Source organism: Thunnus thynnus, chromosome 1 (genome assembly GCF_963924715.1).
Source record: "Thunnus thynnus chromosome 1, fThuThy2.1, whole genome shotgun sequence".
Taxonomy (NCBI): Eukaryota; Metazoa; Chordata; class Actinopteri; order Scombriformes; family Scombridae; genus Thunnus; species Thunnus thynnus.
The window spans coordinates 5,648,673-5,664,951 of NC_089517.1; the positions used below are offsets into that span (position 1 = coordinate 5,648,673).

The 16,279-nt window shown below is 40.4% G+C and overlaps 1 protein-coding gene across 1 annotated transcript in view; it reads left to right on the forward strand.

The window, feature by feature from the left end:
* Positions 1 to 15,463, forward strand: part of iqgap1 (IQ motif containing GTPase activating protein 1) — a 50,634-nt gene extending 35,171 nt beyond the window's left edge. The window contains exons 16-37 of the mRNA XM_067610094.1: positions 2,937 to 3,027; positions 3,159 to 3,326; positions 3,675 to 3,817; positions 3,901 to 4,071; positions 4,211 to 4,294; positions 4,386 to 4,457; positions 4,748 to 4,817; positions 4,907 to 5,271; positions 5,386 to 5,549; positions 5,654 to 5,878; positions 6,975 to 7,115; positions 7,224 to 7,308; positions 8,286 to 8,518; positions 8,610 to 8,742; positions 8,873 to 8,975; positions 9,943 to 10,078; positions 10,161 to 10,248; positions 10,799 to 11,008; positions 11,099 to 11,265; positions 12,551 to 12,673; positions 13,045 to 13,153; positions 13,306 to 15,463. Coding sequence (XP_067466195.1) covers positions 2,937 to 3,027; positions 3,159 to 3,326; positions 3,675 to 3,817; positions 3,901 to 4,071; positions 4,211 to 4,294; positions 4,386 to 4,457; positions 4,748 to 4,817; positions 4,907 to 5,271; positions 5,386 to 5,549; positions 5,654 to 5,878; positions 6,975 to 7,115; positions 7,224 to 7,308; positions 8,286 to 8,518; positions 8,610 to 8,742; positions 8,873 to 8,975; positions 9,943 to 10,078; positions 10,161 to 10,248; positions 10,799 to 11,008; positions 11,099 to 11,265; positions 12,551 to 12,673; positions 13,045 to 13,153; positions 13,306 to 13,419 — 3,195 coding nt within the window. The 3' untranslated portion in view covers positions 13,420 to 15,463. The remainder of the gene's footprint in view (positions 1 to 2,936; positions 3,028 to 3,158; positions 3,327 to 3,674; positions 3,818 to 3,900; positions 4,072 to 4,210; positions 4,295 to 4,385; positions 4,458 to 4,747; positions 4,818 to 4,906; positions 5,272 to 5,385; positions 5,550 to 5,653; positions 5,879 to 6,974; positions 7,116 to 7,223; positions 7,309 to 8,285; positions 8,519 to 8,609; positions 8,743 to 8,872; positions 8,976 to 9,942; positions 10,079 to 10,160; positions 10,249 to 10,798; positions 11,009 to 11,098; positions 11,266 to 12,550; positions 12,674 to 13,044; positions 13,154 to 13,305) is intronic.
* Positions 15,464 to 16,279: the final 816 nt, after the last annotated feature.

Here is a 16,279-nt window from a genome sequence, read left to right on the forward strand (position 1 = left end):
TATAGCACTGGAAGCTTCCTGTTGGATTTCAAAGGCTTGATGAGGTATTCCCCCAACAGATCAGAGGTGACTGACTTGAGGAGAGCGTGAAGATGTAGTGAAGCTCCGAGAGGGGTGATTCCAGGTGATTTAAGTCCAGGGGAGTGAGGAGAAGAAGCTCGTTATTTCGCCTCCGGTTCAATTTTGACGGGCTTCTTGGTGTCGCCTCATTAGCTCTGCAGTATTAGAACAGTTAGTCAAAAAGACAGTCAGGCAGAAGTTGGCTTTGACTGTGCGCTGAGGGCTGTGCCTAGATAAACAGCAGGAAGTTCTGCCCAGACTCTGCTGACTAACAAGCTGAATATAGTCTACTATGCCTCATCAGATGGTTATCACTTGACTTTGTAGCTGCAACAATCACAACTAAAACTGTATCAGGCTCTATACATTTCAGTCAAGTCATGCTTTGTTCCGTATATGCAAGTTTCCCATGTGCCTAAAGATGTATGAATGAGCTCATGGTTTTGACGGAAATTAAAAAAAAAAAGAAAAGAAAACGAGGTATTGCACAAAAAGAAAAGTTCAGAAAGATGAATTATAAATTACCCAACCCCCTCAGCTTTCACTTCCTCTTTTTTTCCATGATGTGTGTTTCTAACGTGTGATGAGCTATAGCAAGCTACGCCCAAGTTGTCCTCCAGTCCCCTGCCCACTCTGGCACCACACCCTGTCTAGCACCTCCCGCCAGCTGCTGTGACTCATCACTCGCAAATACCAATTACAGCGCCAAGTGCAAACATACAAACACTAATCAACGCTCAGCCCAGGTACGGCTTTGTTTACTATAAAGATGGAGCTCGTTAGACTCCCGGCGCATGCTACTGCAGATGTTAGCTGCCAAACCCCCTACCCCCCCACCCCCCACCCCCCTCCTCCTCCCCTTGCATAAGAAATCTTCAAGATCGGGTATCAGTCTTACTCGCCCACCCCTTTCACACACACACATGCATATACACACACCTCCTCTCATCTGCCCTGCAGCACAACAAGAAGGGGCGGGACACATGGAGGAGGGGGGAGGCTGAAACCAAATGAATTGCCTGTTTTACTGGGCTCTAGAAAGCAGCAGCAGCAGCAGAAGCAAGTAGAAACCTGCTGCCACAAACTTTATATAGAGGCAGAGTGCGCCATCTGGTTGCGGTTAAGTATGTCTACAGCTCGTAATAACATAGTGATGAATTCATTACTGAGGTCTTGTTGTCGTCCGGTTGGTGAGCAAATGGAATCGGATGACATAAAGGAAAAATCCCCACTGAAACGCTATTAAAAAAACATCCATTTGTGACGCATGTTGCATTTTTTAGGTCTGTTTGTGCTACAGTTTGGTGTATTTTTGGATGACTGGCCAAATGTAATTGATGTGTGACAGCATGTTCATGTATTTCCACCAGCTACAGGGTGAGTTAAATGTTTAAAATGCAACGTGTCTGTCCTCCATAATCAAAGAACAAGAGGTAGACATTCATCACAGACACAGAGAACACCCGCAGTGGCAGAAAATTAGACCAGAATGCATTGCAGCTACAAAAGATGTTGTGATTTGAATACTGGGTGAGGGCATGATCATACAATGGACACATTTAACCCACAGCTGGAGTAGCACACTTTGAGGCTCATGCTTATTCCCTGGAAGTGTTGTAGAGGTCATTCTGAGAAATGTAGAAGGAAATCACTAACTGTAGTGGAAATAAATAAGTCAGGCAGCAATTCATCAACAAACAGTCCACAAATGTATATTGAAGGTTAATAATGTGTAGGTGGATGTGATTCCTCTCATTTCCGTGCGCTTCCATGTGCAATAATTTAATAAGTTGATTCCATGTGTAATTTTTTTTTTTGATAAGATAAACTTTATTGTCCCCTTAGGGAACTTTTTCTTGGGCTCAGTGTCGTTGCATACTTTACATACATACCCTACAATCATTGATGCATTAAAAAGCAACCCCCCGTCCCCCAAAAAACACACAATAAGACCAATGGAATCAATAAAATCACTACAGCTACAGCACTATTGCACTTGGTACCAGACTATTTATATTAATGTGCTTAAATATATATATTTATTCAGGTATCAGGTGTCCGTTGTAGCACACAGCTCTGACCAGCTCAGCCAATAAGTCTAGGACTTCATTGTTCTATCTCTTATAAAGTCTGACGTGTTATTTTTATAATATATTAACATGTTGTTAGCCAAACCAAAAGAAGCCTATACTGTAGATATTATATGTTATAGGAGTTTGGTTTAAATACTGTTAGAATTGGCAGGGAGAATTAAAATCAGTCAAAGCCTCCTCAAAAAAAACCCGTGCCAGAAGGATGGACGTATTTGTTCTGTAACTGATCATATTTACAAGTACAGAAATGCTGCTAATGAAGCAAACATCTCAGCCTGCTGTGTGCTGCTCATGCTGATTATCTGGCGAAGAGTTTCAACAGAAACCGAACATAACAATGTTAACGAAGGTTGAATGTATTTCAGAGCTGAATAATACTGACAACAACAACACCCGCAGGCTCAAGAACCAAGATTACAATATCACCATATAACCTTCCACACATAAAGAGATATGGCATTAAAAATAATCTAATTTTATAATTCTTAATATGTAAGAATGACAGTTGTATTCTTACTTGCTCCTGGCTACACATTATTGTATCTTTTACTTACCATCCAGTAGTATTTTGAGTGAAATATTTGTAATTTAAAAAAAAAACAAAAAAAAAGTGCAAATTTGGCCTGAATCACCAGCATTTGGAAGAGAAAGCATACAGACGTGCAGAGTCACACGTTTTTCCATTTGAGATACAACCATGATTAGAGTGTGTACATGTGAGTTTGTGCATGTGCTCGCTGTGCCGCTATTAGTTTCTGAACATATTTTCTTGTGTCCTTCCAGGAGACCCAGGACCCCTCTGCTGTGCTGTGGTTGGATGAGATCCAGGATGCTATTCTGAAGGCTAACCAGGACACACAGGAAGCCTTACAGTGTATGAAAACTCATTTTACATACATTTGTAAAAATCACAAAACATTTGCTACATCCCCTCTGCCGGTGTTCCTTATATGTTAGGACGGTGCAAAGAGGACTGAAGGCTGATGTTTGTGTTTGTATCTGCAGTCTCACAGTCCATCCAGGCCATCAATGAGGCGGTGGATACTGGTGACGCAGCTCAGACTCTGGCTGCTCTGCGTAACGCCGGGGCAGGACTGTACGGAGTCACCTCTGAGTGTGGTCAGACCTACCAGAACGACCTGGCCAAGATCAAAGAAGACAAAAAGAAAGAAGGTGAGCAGAAAATTTAGGGATGAATAAAGGAAAGGACGATTAACTTCGTAGTTAATGCCATCAGAGAGGTGACGGTGTCTGTGTCTTTACAATTTTGATGAAACTTGATGCATCTTTTCTGTGGTTTCCAGTGTTTTAAGGTTACACTGATTGCCTTCCTGCTTTTTTACTTGTAATTTCCAGAATAAAAAACACTTAAAATCAGCCAATATTGCAATTAAAAATCGTATTCCCAACTATGAAAGGCCTTTAGCTGCTATGATCCATTACATTACAGAAACTAGCTGAAAATAGAGGGATGATGGCTCTTGTTACTCAATCCAGTTGCACCTTCTTCTCTCTGTCCAGGTGATAATGGCAGCGACTGGGTGCAGCACTGGGTGAAGGGCGGACACAACTACTACTACAACCTGAAGACCAAGGAGGGCACCTGGGTGCAGCCGGAGAGCTTCGTAACAAACAACACCCAGCTCAACAAGGAGGACATCCAGGTATGTTATTGTCTCTGCGCAACACTGCAGGGTCGTAGCTTTTTAACACAGCATTAAACCGGTCGTTTTATTTTCCCTGTCAGTCGGTGGTTTCTGGGGTAACCACAGCCTACAATCGAGAGCAGCTGTGGCGGGCCAATGAGACTCTAATTACCAAGCTGCAAGCTCGTTGCCGTGGCTACCTGGTGAGGAATGGCCTGAAGGAGCGGATGAACTTCCTGAAATCCCAAGAACCAGCTGTAACTCGCATACAGGTGAGTTAGACCTTTATACAAACATCATCCTGAGTTTATACACATAAGTCCTGCACCTTTTCTAAAGGTTAAAGTCTATCAGGATTTATTATTACACTGTTTGAGGCTCATTAAATGTTAATCTGTTTTTTTTTTTCAGGCTCACTGGAAGGGCCACAAACAGAGGAAGAAGTTCAAAGACCGTAACCAGTACCTGAAAGACCACAGTGGAGATGCTGTCAAGGTGAAATGATCATGTTATGTCAGTAATCTGAATATTATCAGTAGTGTTTACTGTACATACAGTTTAGACTAAAGGATTTATTGTTTCTCAGATCCAAGCAATGGTTCGGATGCACCAAGCTCGTAAGAAGTATAAGGATCGTCTGAAGTACTTCAATGATCACGTGAGTAAACCCTCCTTATGTGTAGCTACAAATTGAGTTTTGGCCCATTTCAAAGCACCAAGAGAAGGCATTGTAATTTTTTTTAATCACAAAACAAATATCCTGTTACCTAATGAACGCTTTAAATCATGTCACGTAATTTCCCCTGACACATCCGCTGACATTTACTCCGGGTCATTTGGGGGTTTGAAGGAGGAAAATGACTCATTTAGCACTCTTGACATGTGTGAAGTCATTTCCACATAACATGGACTATTGATCCGCCTAATGATTACTGTTTTATATTGCAGATCAATGACGTGGTGAAGATTCAGGCTTTCATTAGAGCCAATAAGGCCAGGGACGACTACAAGACGCTGAGTAAGTAGAATCCCCACTTTGATCCAAGACACGCTCATGCATTATTTGGTTGCGTGACTTTCTCATGTCCCAAAAATGTCCTCACACAGTCAACGCAGCGGATCCTCCGATGGCGGTGGTGAGGAAGTTCGTCCACCTGCTGGACCACAGCGACCAGGACTTCCAGGAGGAGTTGGAGCTGATGAGGCTCCGCGAGGAGGTGGTGACCAACATCCGCTCCAATCAGCAGCTGGAGAACGACCTGAACCTGATGGACATCAAGATCGGCCTGCTGGTGAAGAACAAGATCACACTGCAGGAAGTGGTTTCCCACAGCAAGAAGCTGACCAAGAAGAACAAGGGCCAGCTGTCCGACATGATGATGATGAACAAACAGAGAGGAGGCTTGAAGGCTCTCAGCAAGGAGAAGAGGGTCAAACTGGAAGCCTACCAGTACCTCTTCTACCTCTTACAGGTAACTTTACAGTACACCTGCCACTGTTCTTTGATTGCATTGTCTCTGTATTTTTAATTATCTCTCATTTAGGGTCATTGATACCTCTCTAACTACATTTCTGCTTGCTTTCAGACCAATCCAACGTATCTCGCCAAGCTGATTTTCCAGATGCCCCAGAATAAATCCACAAAGTTCATGGATTCTGTCATCTTCACCCTGTATAACTACGCCTCTAACCAGAGAGAGGAGTACCTGCTGCTCAAGCTCTTCAAAACTGCCCTGCAGGAGGAGATCAAGTAAGAGACAGACACTGAAACCCAGTCAACCCAGTTAATGTGATGACAGGTTTAAATCAGATAAGGTTTGGTTCATAAATACACATTAAAAATGTCGCTTTTAGGTCGAAAGTTGACCAGATGAAGGAGGTCGTCACAGGAAACCCCACCGTCATCAAGATGGTTGTGAGTTTCCACCGAGGTGCCCGGGGTCAGAACGCGCTGAGGCAGATCCTGGCACCAGTAGTCAAGGAGATCATGGATGACAAAACGCTAAACATCAAGACCGACCCCGTGGACATCTATAAGAGCTGGGTCAACCAGATGGAGACGCAGACCGGAGAGGCCAGGTGAGCTGGAGATGAGGTTGTGTTTGTGCATTTTCTTCTTCAGCAGGCTGATACAGGATACATACATGAATCAGATACTTTGTCTGATTCATTTACTATGAATTTACATACTGATCCATGTATAAGAACATTCTGCAACATCACATCAGCACTGTTAATTCAAGAAAGTCCTAATATCGTCTCTTAGGATGATTAAGTCATTTTATATTCTTACAAAAATAAATAATCTAAAGAGAAAACTAGATGGCACTTAAATCTTAAAACTATGAAAGACAAAAACAACACTGCAAATATATTTTTATATATTTTATTATTGGTTAATGATGCAGTCTTCACTACTAAAACTGTATATCTACATGGGACAATCTTTAGATCTATAATCAGATTAAAAAGACATAATGTAGGCACGTTTTTATCTTGAATTTCTAAATCTTCACTGCGTATATTTTACTAGTTTTGTAGTCAGGTTTTGTTTTGTTGTGGTCTGATTTATATGCTAGTTTCAAGAAATCTTATCTAGTAGTTTTTGCATACCGTATCTGCAATTTTGTTTCGTTCGATGCCAGTAAATTCCTCTAGATTACAGAATATTTATCTTGGTTGTAGAAGGGGATTTTTTTGCAAGGCTAAAGCTCACAGTTGAGCCAAAACAAGCATCAGATGTTGTTATAAGGGCACTTCACTGATTTTACACATGAAGTTTAATGTAAGCGTCATGACGAGTACTTCTCAGCCTGTGAAAACAGTTGCATAATGTCTCCTGTGGGGCTCTGGAGGGAGCTTATCCAAAGTTGGAAATAAATAGCCGTGATGATGTCACAGAGGTTATCACAGTGACTTCAATTTTTAAACACAAAGCCTCCATTTAAAAAACAAAGGTGTAGGGTTACAAAGGAGTGGGCAGCCATAATGAAAGGTGAGGAGATGTTGGATATAGTGTTTTTGGAACTTGATGGACTACAGTCAGGATATCTCGGCCTCTGCTGCTTCAACCATCCTAATCTAAGAGTCCCCAAACTTTACTACATCGCTAGAGTGGCCCTTTCTGATCAACACTGATTCCTCTGGTTTTCCTCCCCATTCCTGCCACCAACAGTAAGCTGCCTTATGATGTGACTCCGGAGCAGGCTATGGCCCACGAGGAGGTGAGGACGAGACTGGAAGCCTCCATCAAGAACATGAAGACGATCACTGACAAATTCTTGTCTGCTATCATCGTCTCGGTGGATAAAATACCGTAAGTTCCTCTCTGAAGCGTCACCGCCTACATTGGTCACATTTTTACAGACTTAAGTTAGTTTGTTTCCGTCTCACGCTGTGATGTCTGTGACGGTTTGTCCGACAGATACGGGATGCGGTTCATCTCCAAGGTGCTGAAGGACACCCTCCACGAGAAGTTCCCGGATTCTACAGAGGATGAGCTCCTCAAGGTTTGCATTTTTAATTTGTAGGCTTAATGTTAGTCATGCTGCGCTTCACGGTCTTTAAACAGTCAATCCACGAAACTCATTTTCCCAATTCTCACTTTAGTGTATCTAGTTGTATCTACACATGCAGATAATTTCAATTTGAAGGGTTTTTGATCTCTGACATTCAGACTTGTCAAAAACTTACATTTGGATCCAGATCACTTAAATGACAACTTTGATGGCCACATCCTTCCTCATAGAGACAATTTGCAGTAATACTGTGATTAAAACATACTGTTAAAACTGGTTGAACTAACCCTTTAATCCTGACGAGTTGGACAAGCATTGCTCCTCTTCTCTTGCCCTTCCTCACTGAACACCTTCTTTTCCCTTCTCATCTTCAGCTTGGCTCTCCCTGCCTTGTCTCTTATTCATTTCTTTTCTTTGTTTTTCTTCCTTTTCTCCTGTTTCTCTGCTTTTTTCCGCCTCGCCAACCAGCTCCAGCCTCTCTGTCGGGGTGGTGGTGTGCTCCTTCTCTCTATCTGCTGACCTATAAGGTGAGCCTCGCCACTCTTCCGGCTCTCCTCTTCATCCTACACAAGCTGTGTCCTAATGTTCAAAAGCTCTTTCTCATTTTTGCAGCAGCACTGACTAAAACAGATCTCAACTCATTTCAGTCCTGATTAATCTGTGTGATCCCAAAATAAAACTATGACAAGAAGATTTAATTTACACCTTTTTATTGTGTTACAAAAAAATGCATGTTAAGTAAAAATAAATATATTGTTTGTTTGTTGGTCTAATTCAGTTTAACTTATGTTGATGGCAGCATCATTCAGGACCTTTGAATATAATTTTATTCCTGTCTGAACAGTTTGATAAATTACTTATAATTATAAATGTTAATACTATTATTGGTAATATATTTCACCCCAAAATGGGCCGTAAATTATGAAAAATATGCCATGATGATTAGTAACTGAGTCATTTGATTTCAGATTGTTGGGAACCTCTTATATTACCGTTACATGAACCCAGCCATCGTGGCTCCTGATGCCTTTGACATCATTGAGATGTCGGCGGGTGGTCAGCTGACCACCGAGCAGCGACGAAACCTGGGATCCGTCGCCAAGATGCTGCAGCACGCCGCCTCCAATAAGATGTTCTTGGGAGACAACGCCCACCTCAATCCCATCAACGAATATCTCAGCACGTCCTATCAGAAGTTCAGGTGTGATGTTTTATATATAAATATGAAACAAATGTTCTTTCCTTTTCCCTTCTTATTATATTTGACTTTATGCTTCCATCTTCCATCGCAGGCGTTTCTTCCTGGCAGCGTGTGACGTTCACTCACTGGAAGATAAGTTCAACGTGGATCAATACTCTGATTTAGTCACCGTCACCAAACCTGTCATCTACATCTCCATCGGAGAGATCATCAACACTCACACAGTGAGTTTGAACTCTCAGATCGCTCCCACTGCCTGCTCACTGGCACAAACACAAATATTCTTGTCAGTCGCTACTTAAACTGTTGATGTTTTGTCATCCGTGACTAACTGCTTGACTGGTTTACTGTTAGCTGCTGCTGGACCATCAGGACGCCATCGCTCCAGAGCACAATGACCCCATCCATGAGCTGCTGGAGGACCTGGGCGAGGTTCCCACTGTGGAGTCCCTCATCGGTGAGTGGAGCGGAGTGCAGGGAAGGTTTTCTTGGCTGTATGAGAGGAAAGTTGACAATCGTGAAAGATCAAATCTTCAATCTAAAACAGTGCTGCTAGATCTGGAGCAGAATTCTCACAATGTGACTGCTGCTATGACTCACATCTACAAACCAACCAATCAGAATACGACATGTAGAATACCAATACGCTGAGCAGTGCGACATTTCCTAAATGCCGTTTTTTATATAAAGACAAAAAATACAAACACACACACAAACTACAACAAAAAAAGAAGTTTGTGAGGCTCGATGGAGAAAAACCCTCTTTGCTTAGTTGCATTTTCAAAACATAAAACAACACAGACGGATGACGTGAGCACAAGGTCTGCCTCTGCTCTCATTTCCTTTTTAAATATTTACAACTCACCGCAGATTCATTGCGCAATCTGAGGGGCTCAAATTGATGTCAGACAGTCTGACACAGATTTTATTGGACACATCTGACTGTTGTTGCACAGACTAAACGTGCCTTTTAGTCAGCGTGGTTCCTGTCAAACCAACAAAAACGAAAATGTATGACATGAGCGGTAGACTAGTAATATTCACTTTCAAAGTCAAAGTCATACTCTCACTTTACCTGAGATTATTACTTTTTTTTGTTTTGTTCAGAGCTTATTTTAGCCTCCTTGATTTGACTTTTATCACATGGTGCTTTTTGAGTGTATAATTAGAAAAAAAAGATGAACTTATACCCTTAGGTGACATCACACATCATCCTATTTCACACAGGAGTTCCCTTCTACTTCATGCTGTGCACTAAATTGAATCAAGGATCCAAAAATCGCTCCAGTTATCTGTCCTGGCAGGAACCTTGTGATTCAAAATGGGTCGTAGATTAGATGAGAGCATTTATGAACAGAAACCAACCCGGTATGTTATGATCTGATACTTTGAGCTGACTGTTATTACAACTATGTCGCACTCAGGTGAAAATCCTCTCCCTCCTGACGATCCCAACAAGGAGCTGATGGGGAAGACCGAGGTTTCGCTCACACTCACTAACAAATTCGACGTCCCCGGTGAGGCCAATGTGGAGATGAACGCCAAGACCCTCCTGCTCAAGTGAGTTGTAGATTCAAAGCTTAAAAAATTTAAGTGATTGTTTCAGAAATATCAACAGATTTCTTTTTTTATCTCCTTTCAGCACCAAGAGGCTCATTGTGGATGTGATCCGGTTCCAGCCAGGAGAGACTCTGACTGAGATCCTGGACTCAACAGCCGGAACAGAACAGGTCAGAAATGAGAGAAGATTTTATGTTGTTTTTTTTGCGCTGAACATCAATGATTTGCAGCAGCTGGTATCGACGTCTACTCAGCATATTTCATCTGGGTGGAAATCTACTGGATTGCTTTATGACTGAAAACAGGAAGAAGTTGCTCTACTTCCTTTTCAAGTGGGCAGCGAAGTCCTAACTGAATTTTTTTTTAAATTACAACTACGACATCGTCTTTCCCAACAGAAGCAGCTAAGTTTATAGGAAAAGAGGAATTTTAAATAACATTTTTAATAATAATGATACAATTAAAACAGAAGACAGGTATATTACTGCTAACATTTGTCTTTAGCATGGTCTTTATTTACCACGAATACAACAAATTAGCATAATAGATCATATATTTATGTATTGCTGAAACAAAACATGGTGAAAAAATATAACATACTCTCAAATTTTATGTGCAGTAAATAAACGCTCTTGCTAACAGAGGTTTTTAAATGAATTATATGGTTTTGAGCTCTTTTTATATAATAACTATAATCCATATTGTTTCCCTGGGTGACAGGAAGCTGAGTACCAGCGCGCCATGCAGAGGAGAGCCATCCGAGACGCCAAGACTCCAGAGAAGATGAAGCAGGTCAAACCGGTGGTGGACGACAGCCTGACTCTGCAGGGGAAGAAAGACAAGATCAAGAGTAACCTGCAGAGGCTGGCGGAGCTGGGAAAGGTTCACCCCGAGAACCGCTATCAGGACCTCATCAACGACATAGCCAAGGTTAAAAAAACCACATTATCTCTGGATGTGGATGATTCAAACTAAATAACTGCTGTGTTTTACTTAAATGTGTTTGTTTGTGTCTTACAGGACATCAGGAATCAGAGACGGTATCGTCAGCGTAGGAAAGCTGAGCTGGTGAAACTTCAGCAGACCAACTCTGCCCTGAATTCAAAGACGGCTTTTTACAACGTGCAGATTGATTCATACAATCAGTATATCAAGACGTGCATGGACAACCTGGCCAGCAAGGGCAAGTAAGTGTCCTCTAATCTCATATAACATCTCACATGTCTCATTTGTAGTTCACTCCAGAGTCTAACCAAAACAAAAAATCACAGAGACATGCGCTACAGTATGTTTACGCCGCTGCTCCTCTGATTTTTGATCAGAATTTGTTTATTTTTAGCTGCCTGTTTACATCCATTTTTGACTTCGTGAACCATATGAGATTCCCTTTTTACACACCAGACACCCGCATGTGTACATGATTAAACAAAAAGTCAGACCTGTGAGCAAAGTTAAATTGCAATTTGTACGATGCACAAACGAGACAGAAATCATGTTTTAAACTGGATGGTTAGTTTGGGTTTGGATGTGTGTTTAAAGTCCAGGTGTGAGAGGCCAAGTAGGTTAGGATTAGGATTAGGATTAGCGTTAGCGTTAGGGTTAGGGTTAGGGTTACGGTCAGTGTTAGGATTAGGGTTATGGTTAGGGTTATTGCAACTTTTCACCTTTTATTTCAGTTTACAGAGAGACATTTTTCTTTTTATAATAATCTGATCTATAGATTTACTGTAGATGTCTGACTCCTATCAGATGTATCCCAAAATACAGAATGAAAAATATCACCGTGTGTGTCCTCGCCCTGCTGAATCGTGCCACACGTGTGTAAAAACTTCTAAACTGGGTCACTTGTAGCAGTGGCTCACAATGTTTATCCTCTGACTCCTGCTGGTTTTGATTTTGGACATCTAATCAGAGGCTGTTTTACTCCTGGAATGCAGAATGCAATTAAGTACAGCTGCTGCCTTGTTAGATTGAAAACCAGTAGTGTGGGTAGCAGGGAAAGCAGAGTCTAAACCACTGGATTAGAGAGATAAAGATAAATACCAGATGACGTCCAGAATGAGTTGTCTGTTCATTTCCTCAGTGACAAGTAAAAAAAACCCAGTTTTAAAAATCTACCTTCTGCTTTCTGATGAACATTTTCGGAACATTTCACTTCATGAATAAGAATTAATCTTCTCTTTCTACATGGTAGCGTGATCCTACACCCAGCAACACTTTGCATTAAGGTCTTTTTTTTATATGTCACAGTAGGATAAACACAGGTTTATTTAATTAAATTAATGATTGATAAATTCAGGGTCCTGCTATTGTGCATGTTGGCTCACTGTCACACTGTTATGGCTTACCGGGACACTCATTAATATTATTAGTAACACCTGTGCTGTTGCTACTATGACAAGTCCGAATGTCTGCTGTGAAAGAGGCTTGTTACGTTGTATTGTACACTTGTCTCTCTCTCTCTTTCCTCAGGTTGTCAAAGAAACCAGGAGACAACAAGGCCAAGAAGAGTAAACAGGTTTCACAGAAATACACCGCAGCTCGCCTCCATGAGAAGGGCGTGCTGATCGCCATCGAGGATCTGCAGCCCAACCAGTGAGTTCTGTCAAACACAGAGCCGAGGTTCAAAGTTGACACTTTCCAGCAGCCGAATGCTAGGAAATAAATGTGTATTTTACAGTACAGTATGTTTTTAAGGCAATAACTCAGAGTTACAGCGTCTTTAATCTGTGTAACTTTATTTAAAGTGGCTGCTGTAATGAGATGATAGTGTGTAAATCTATGATGTCACTTGAGGATTCGTTTCTACATGTGATGAATCTATTTTGATCTTTATCTTCAACTTCTGTCAAATACAGTTTGTTGTTTAATTAATAGCAATTGGCTTCCATTGATCAGTTTTCATTGTTACTCCTTCCTCTGTATTTATGAGCTGTGTCTTCTGTTTACTCTTCCTCTCCTCGCAGGTTCAAGAATGCTATTTTTGAGATTTCTCCATCAGAGACCGTTGGCGTGTTTGATGTGAAGGCCAAGTTCATGGGCGTGCACTTGGAGACGTTACAGTTAGAATATCAGGTATTTTTTTTACTTGTTTATATAAGAGCTTATCTCTGCTTTTATCTACAGCAAAGGAAACGGGTAGTGAATTTATAGTAGATATTACAGAAGTGGTTAGCGGTGTGGCTGATGTTTTCTTTCTGTGTGTTTGTTCCTCATTTCACTCTCAGGATCTCCTCCAGCTGCAGTATGAAGGCGTGGCGGTGATGAAGCTCTTCGACAGGGCCACCATCAACGTCAACCTGCTCATTTTCCTGCTCAACAAGAAATTTTATGGGAAATAGAAAAAAAAAAAAAAGGATAAAAGGGCTACAGACGGACATTGATTTAAACCACAACACCCGCTTTAAGGGTGGCTGAAAGCCCTGACCCGAACCATCCTGGTTGCTTCTTCCCCACTGCACTTCTCTTATGTGCCTATGCAAATTTATGTGCATTATTTTTTATTACATGGATCACCATATGTGCTTTATTCTTCTTGGAACAGTCCATTGTGCGACTCAAGCGGGCACACATCAGATGCTAGTTTAGAGTCTTTTTCTAACTGTCTTTACATCTGTAACTGCAGCTAGGTCAGAGGTTAAAGAGTTGTATTTTTTTGCTTTAATTATTATGAATATCTTGTGCATGGGCTTTGATTAATTATAAAAAAATGTATGTTTTATGTAAAGAGATCATGTTTTATGTCTTTCTTAGCTGTTAGTTGATCTGCTCACCTGACTGATAAATATCTCCTCCACCAATGAGACAATGTAGAGCTACAACGATTAATCGAGTAGTTGGCAACTATTAGATTAATCATCAACTGTTCTGATAAATGATTAATAGTCTTGAGTCATTTTTCAAGAAGAACTTTTCACGGATTCTCTGATTCCAGCTTCTCATATGTGAATATTTTCTGATTTGTTTACCTGCTTTTGCAGTAAACTGAATATCTTTGGGTTGTGGACTGTTGGTCAGGACAAACCAAGACATTTTATGGACCAAACAACTAATCAATGAATCGAGAAAACAATCAATAATCAAATAATCATTAGTTGCAGTCCTACCGCAGCGCCAGCGTACTTTTCAGCAGGGCTGTAGTACACGAGTCAGACCCAGTTTTTGACTCGACTCTGTCTCATCTGGGACGTTTTTTTGTGTTTAATTTTGTGTCGCTGCTTGAGACAAATTGGAAAAGAAACCATCGTAGAAATCGATGCGCTCCGTCTTCTTCTCCATATTTTATTTTTTAAAACACTGTAGTTGAATTATATTTCACATATTTTATTTTGATCAGACATCTCTCTTGATTTGGATTTGACCCACCTCTCCCCCCTGCTAAATACACACAAACACTCCTTTTATAGAAAGAGAAAGTGGCATCAGACATGATGTTTGCAACAACAACAACAACAAAAAAGCCATGCTCACATTGAGCTGTTGAACTCAAAACATGATGTTTTTAATATAAGTAACTTTACAATTCAATTTGTTGTAAGACTAATTCACATGACACCACGCAAATCCAATCTTTGCTGGCGCTAATCCGTCTCCGTAGTCTTTCCTATCTTCTTTCTTTGACAAGTCAGGATGTTGGTTTTTTGTTGGACCGGCTGACTGCAGCCCTGATGCCCAGAACTGACCTGCAGTGAATTTCTGCTTCTGTCCGACATTCATCAGCAGAAGAAACGTGACACTCCGGCACATCCTGCATGAAAAGTGTTGCAGATGTGCTCATTTATCGGCTCTCTCAGATAAACTGGAGATTATATCTTTCAAAAAAAATCCAACATGGGTTGTTTGTCATGTATAACTGAAACATGTGATTGTCACATTACATTAGTAGTTTGTTAAACGTAACGACATCACGCACGCTGATCTGTAAAACAAAGGACGGGATCTAGAGGTGAAAGCTGGACATTAAATACATAGATTTTTTATAATGTCATGTTGAAAATAATTTGACAAACCTGCCCTTATTTATATATTTTTTTTTATGTTGTCAGTCCACATTATACTGTAGTTAATGTTTGCAAACCTGAGACAGATCATGTAAGTGAGTTTGAGGATGTGCAGTATTACAGTAAGTTGACTTGTGGCTCCAGTAGATGTCACTCTACACCTTCCTTTCTCTAGTTCATTGTGCTTATTTCAGAAAAGCCTTAAATTGGGATTCTTTGCAGACCTTTTGGAACTAGATGTTGATTTTCTGTCTCATGTAAAGTTGCCCTGATCAGAGGTGGACATTCTTTCTTTGAAACGGAGGAAATCTGTGTCCTCAGTACATTATTTGCTCTCATGCACAATGTATTTTACCTGTTTTAGAATAAAGCTCTACAGATGCCATGTGTTTTCCCTGATCTGACAGTTGTTGAAGTAAAATTTTAATATAGTTGTACTTTACTTGACTATTTCAGATTTACCCTACTTTATTTTTTATACTTCATTTCAGAGGGAAATATTGTACTTTTTACTTTTTTATACTGCATATATTTGAAAGCTATAGTTACTGGTTAAAGATGATTTCACATATTATGATCAGTTTGTAAAATGTGATGCATGATTATAGAATTAATTAACCAACAGTATATATAAAGCAGTTAAAATCTGCTTCCTCTCAGTGAGCTACAACACTAAAATTCTGCTTACATGTTAATGCATCAGTAATAATTATCAAACATAATATAATATGACATGATATAACACTGTTATGTGCCACTGTGCTGGATAATAGTACATATTATTCTCTTAACTATATTTTTGTTACACTTCTGGTCTTTTTTACAGTCAAAAGTTTGTCAAGGGTTTTTTCTTTATTTTTTACTATTTTCTACATTGTACAACATTACTGAAGACATCAAAACTATGAAATAACACATATGGAATTATGTCATGAACAAAAAAGTGTTAAAAAAACAAAATATGTTTCATATTTTAGATTCTTTAAAGTAGCCACTGTTTGCCTTGATGACAGCTTTGTCCACTATATATCTGAACCAGCTTCATGAGGGTTTCACCTGGAATGATTTTCTATTACAGGTGAGCCTTGTCAAACGTTAATTGGTGGAATTTATGTGTTTGAGAGCATCAGTTGTGTTGGTATACAGAAAATAGCCCTATTCCATTACTGTAGTAATACATATTATGGCAGGAACTTCTCAG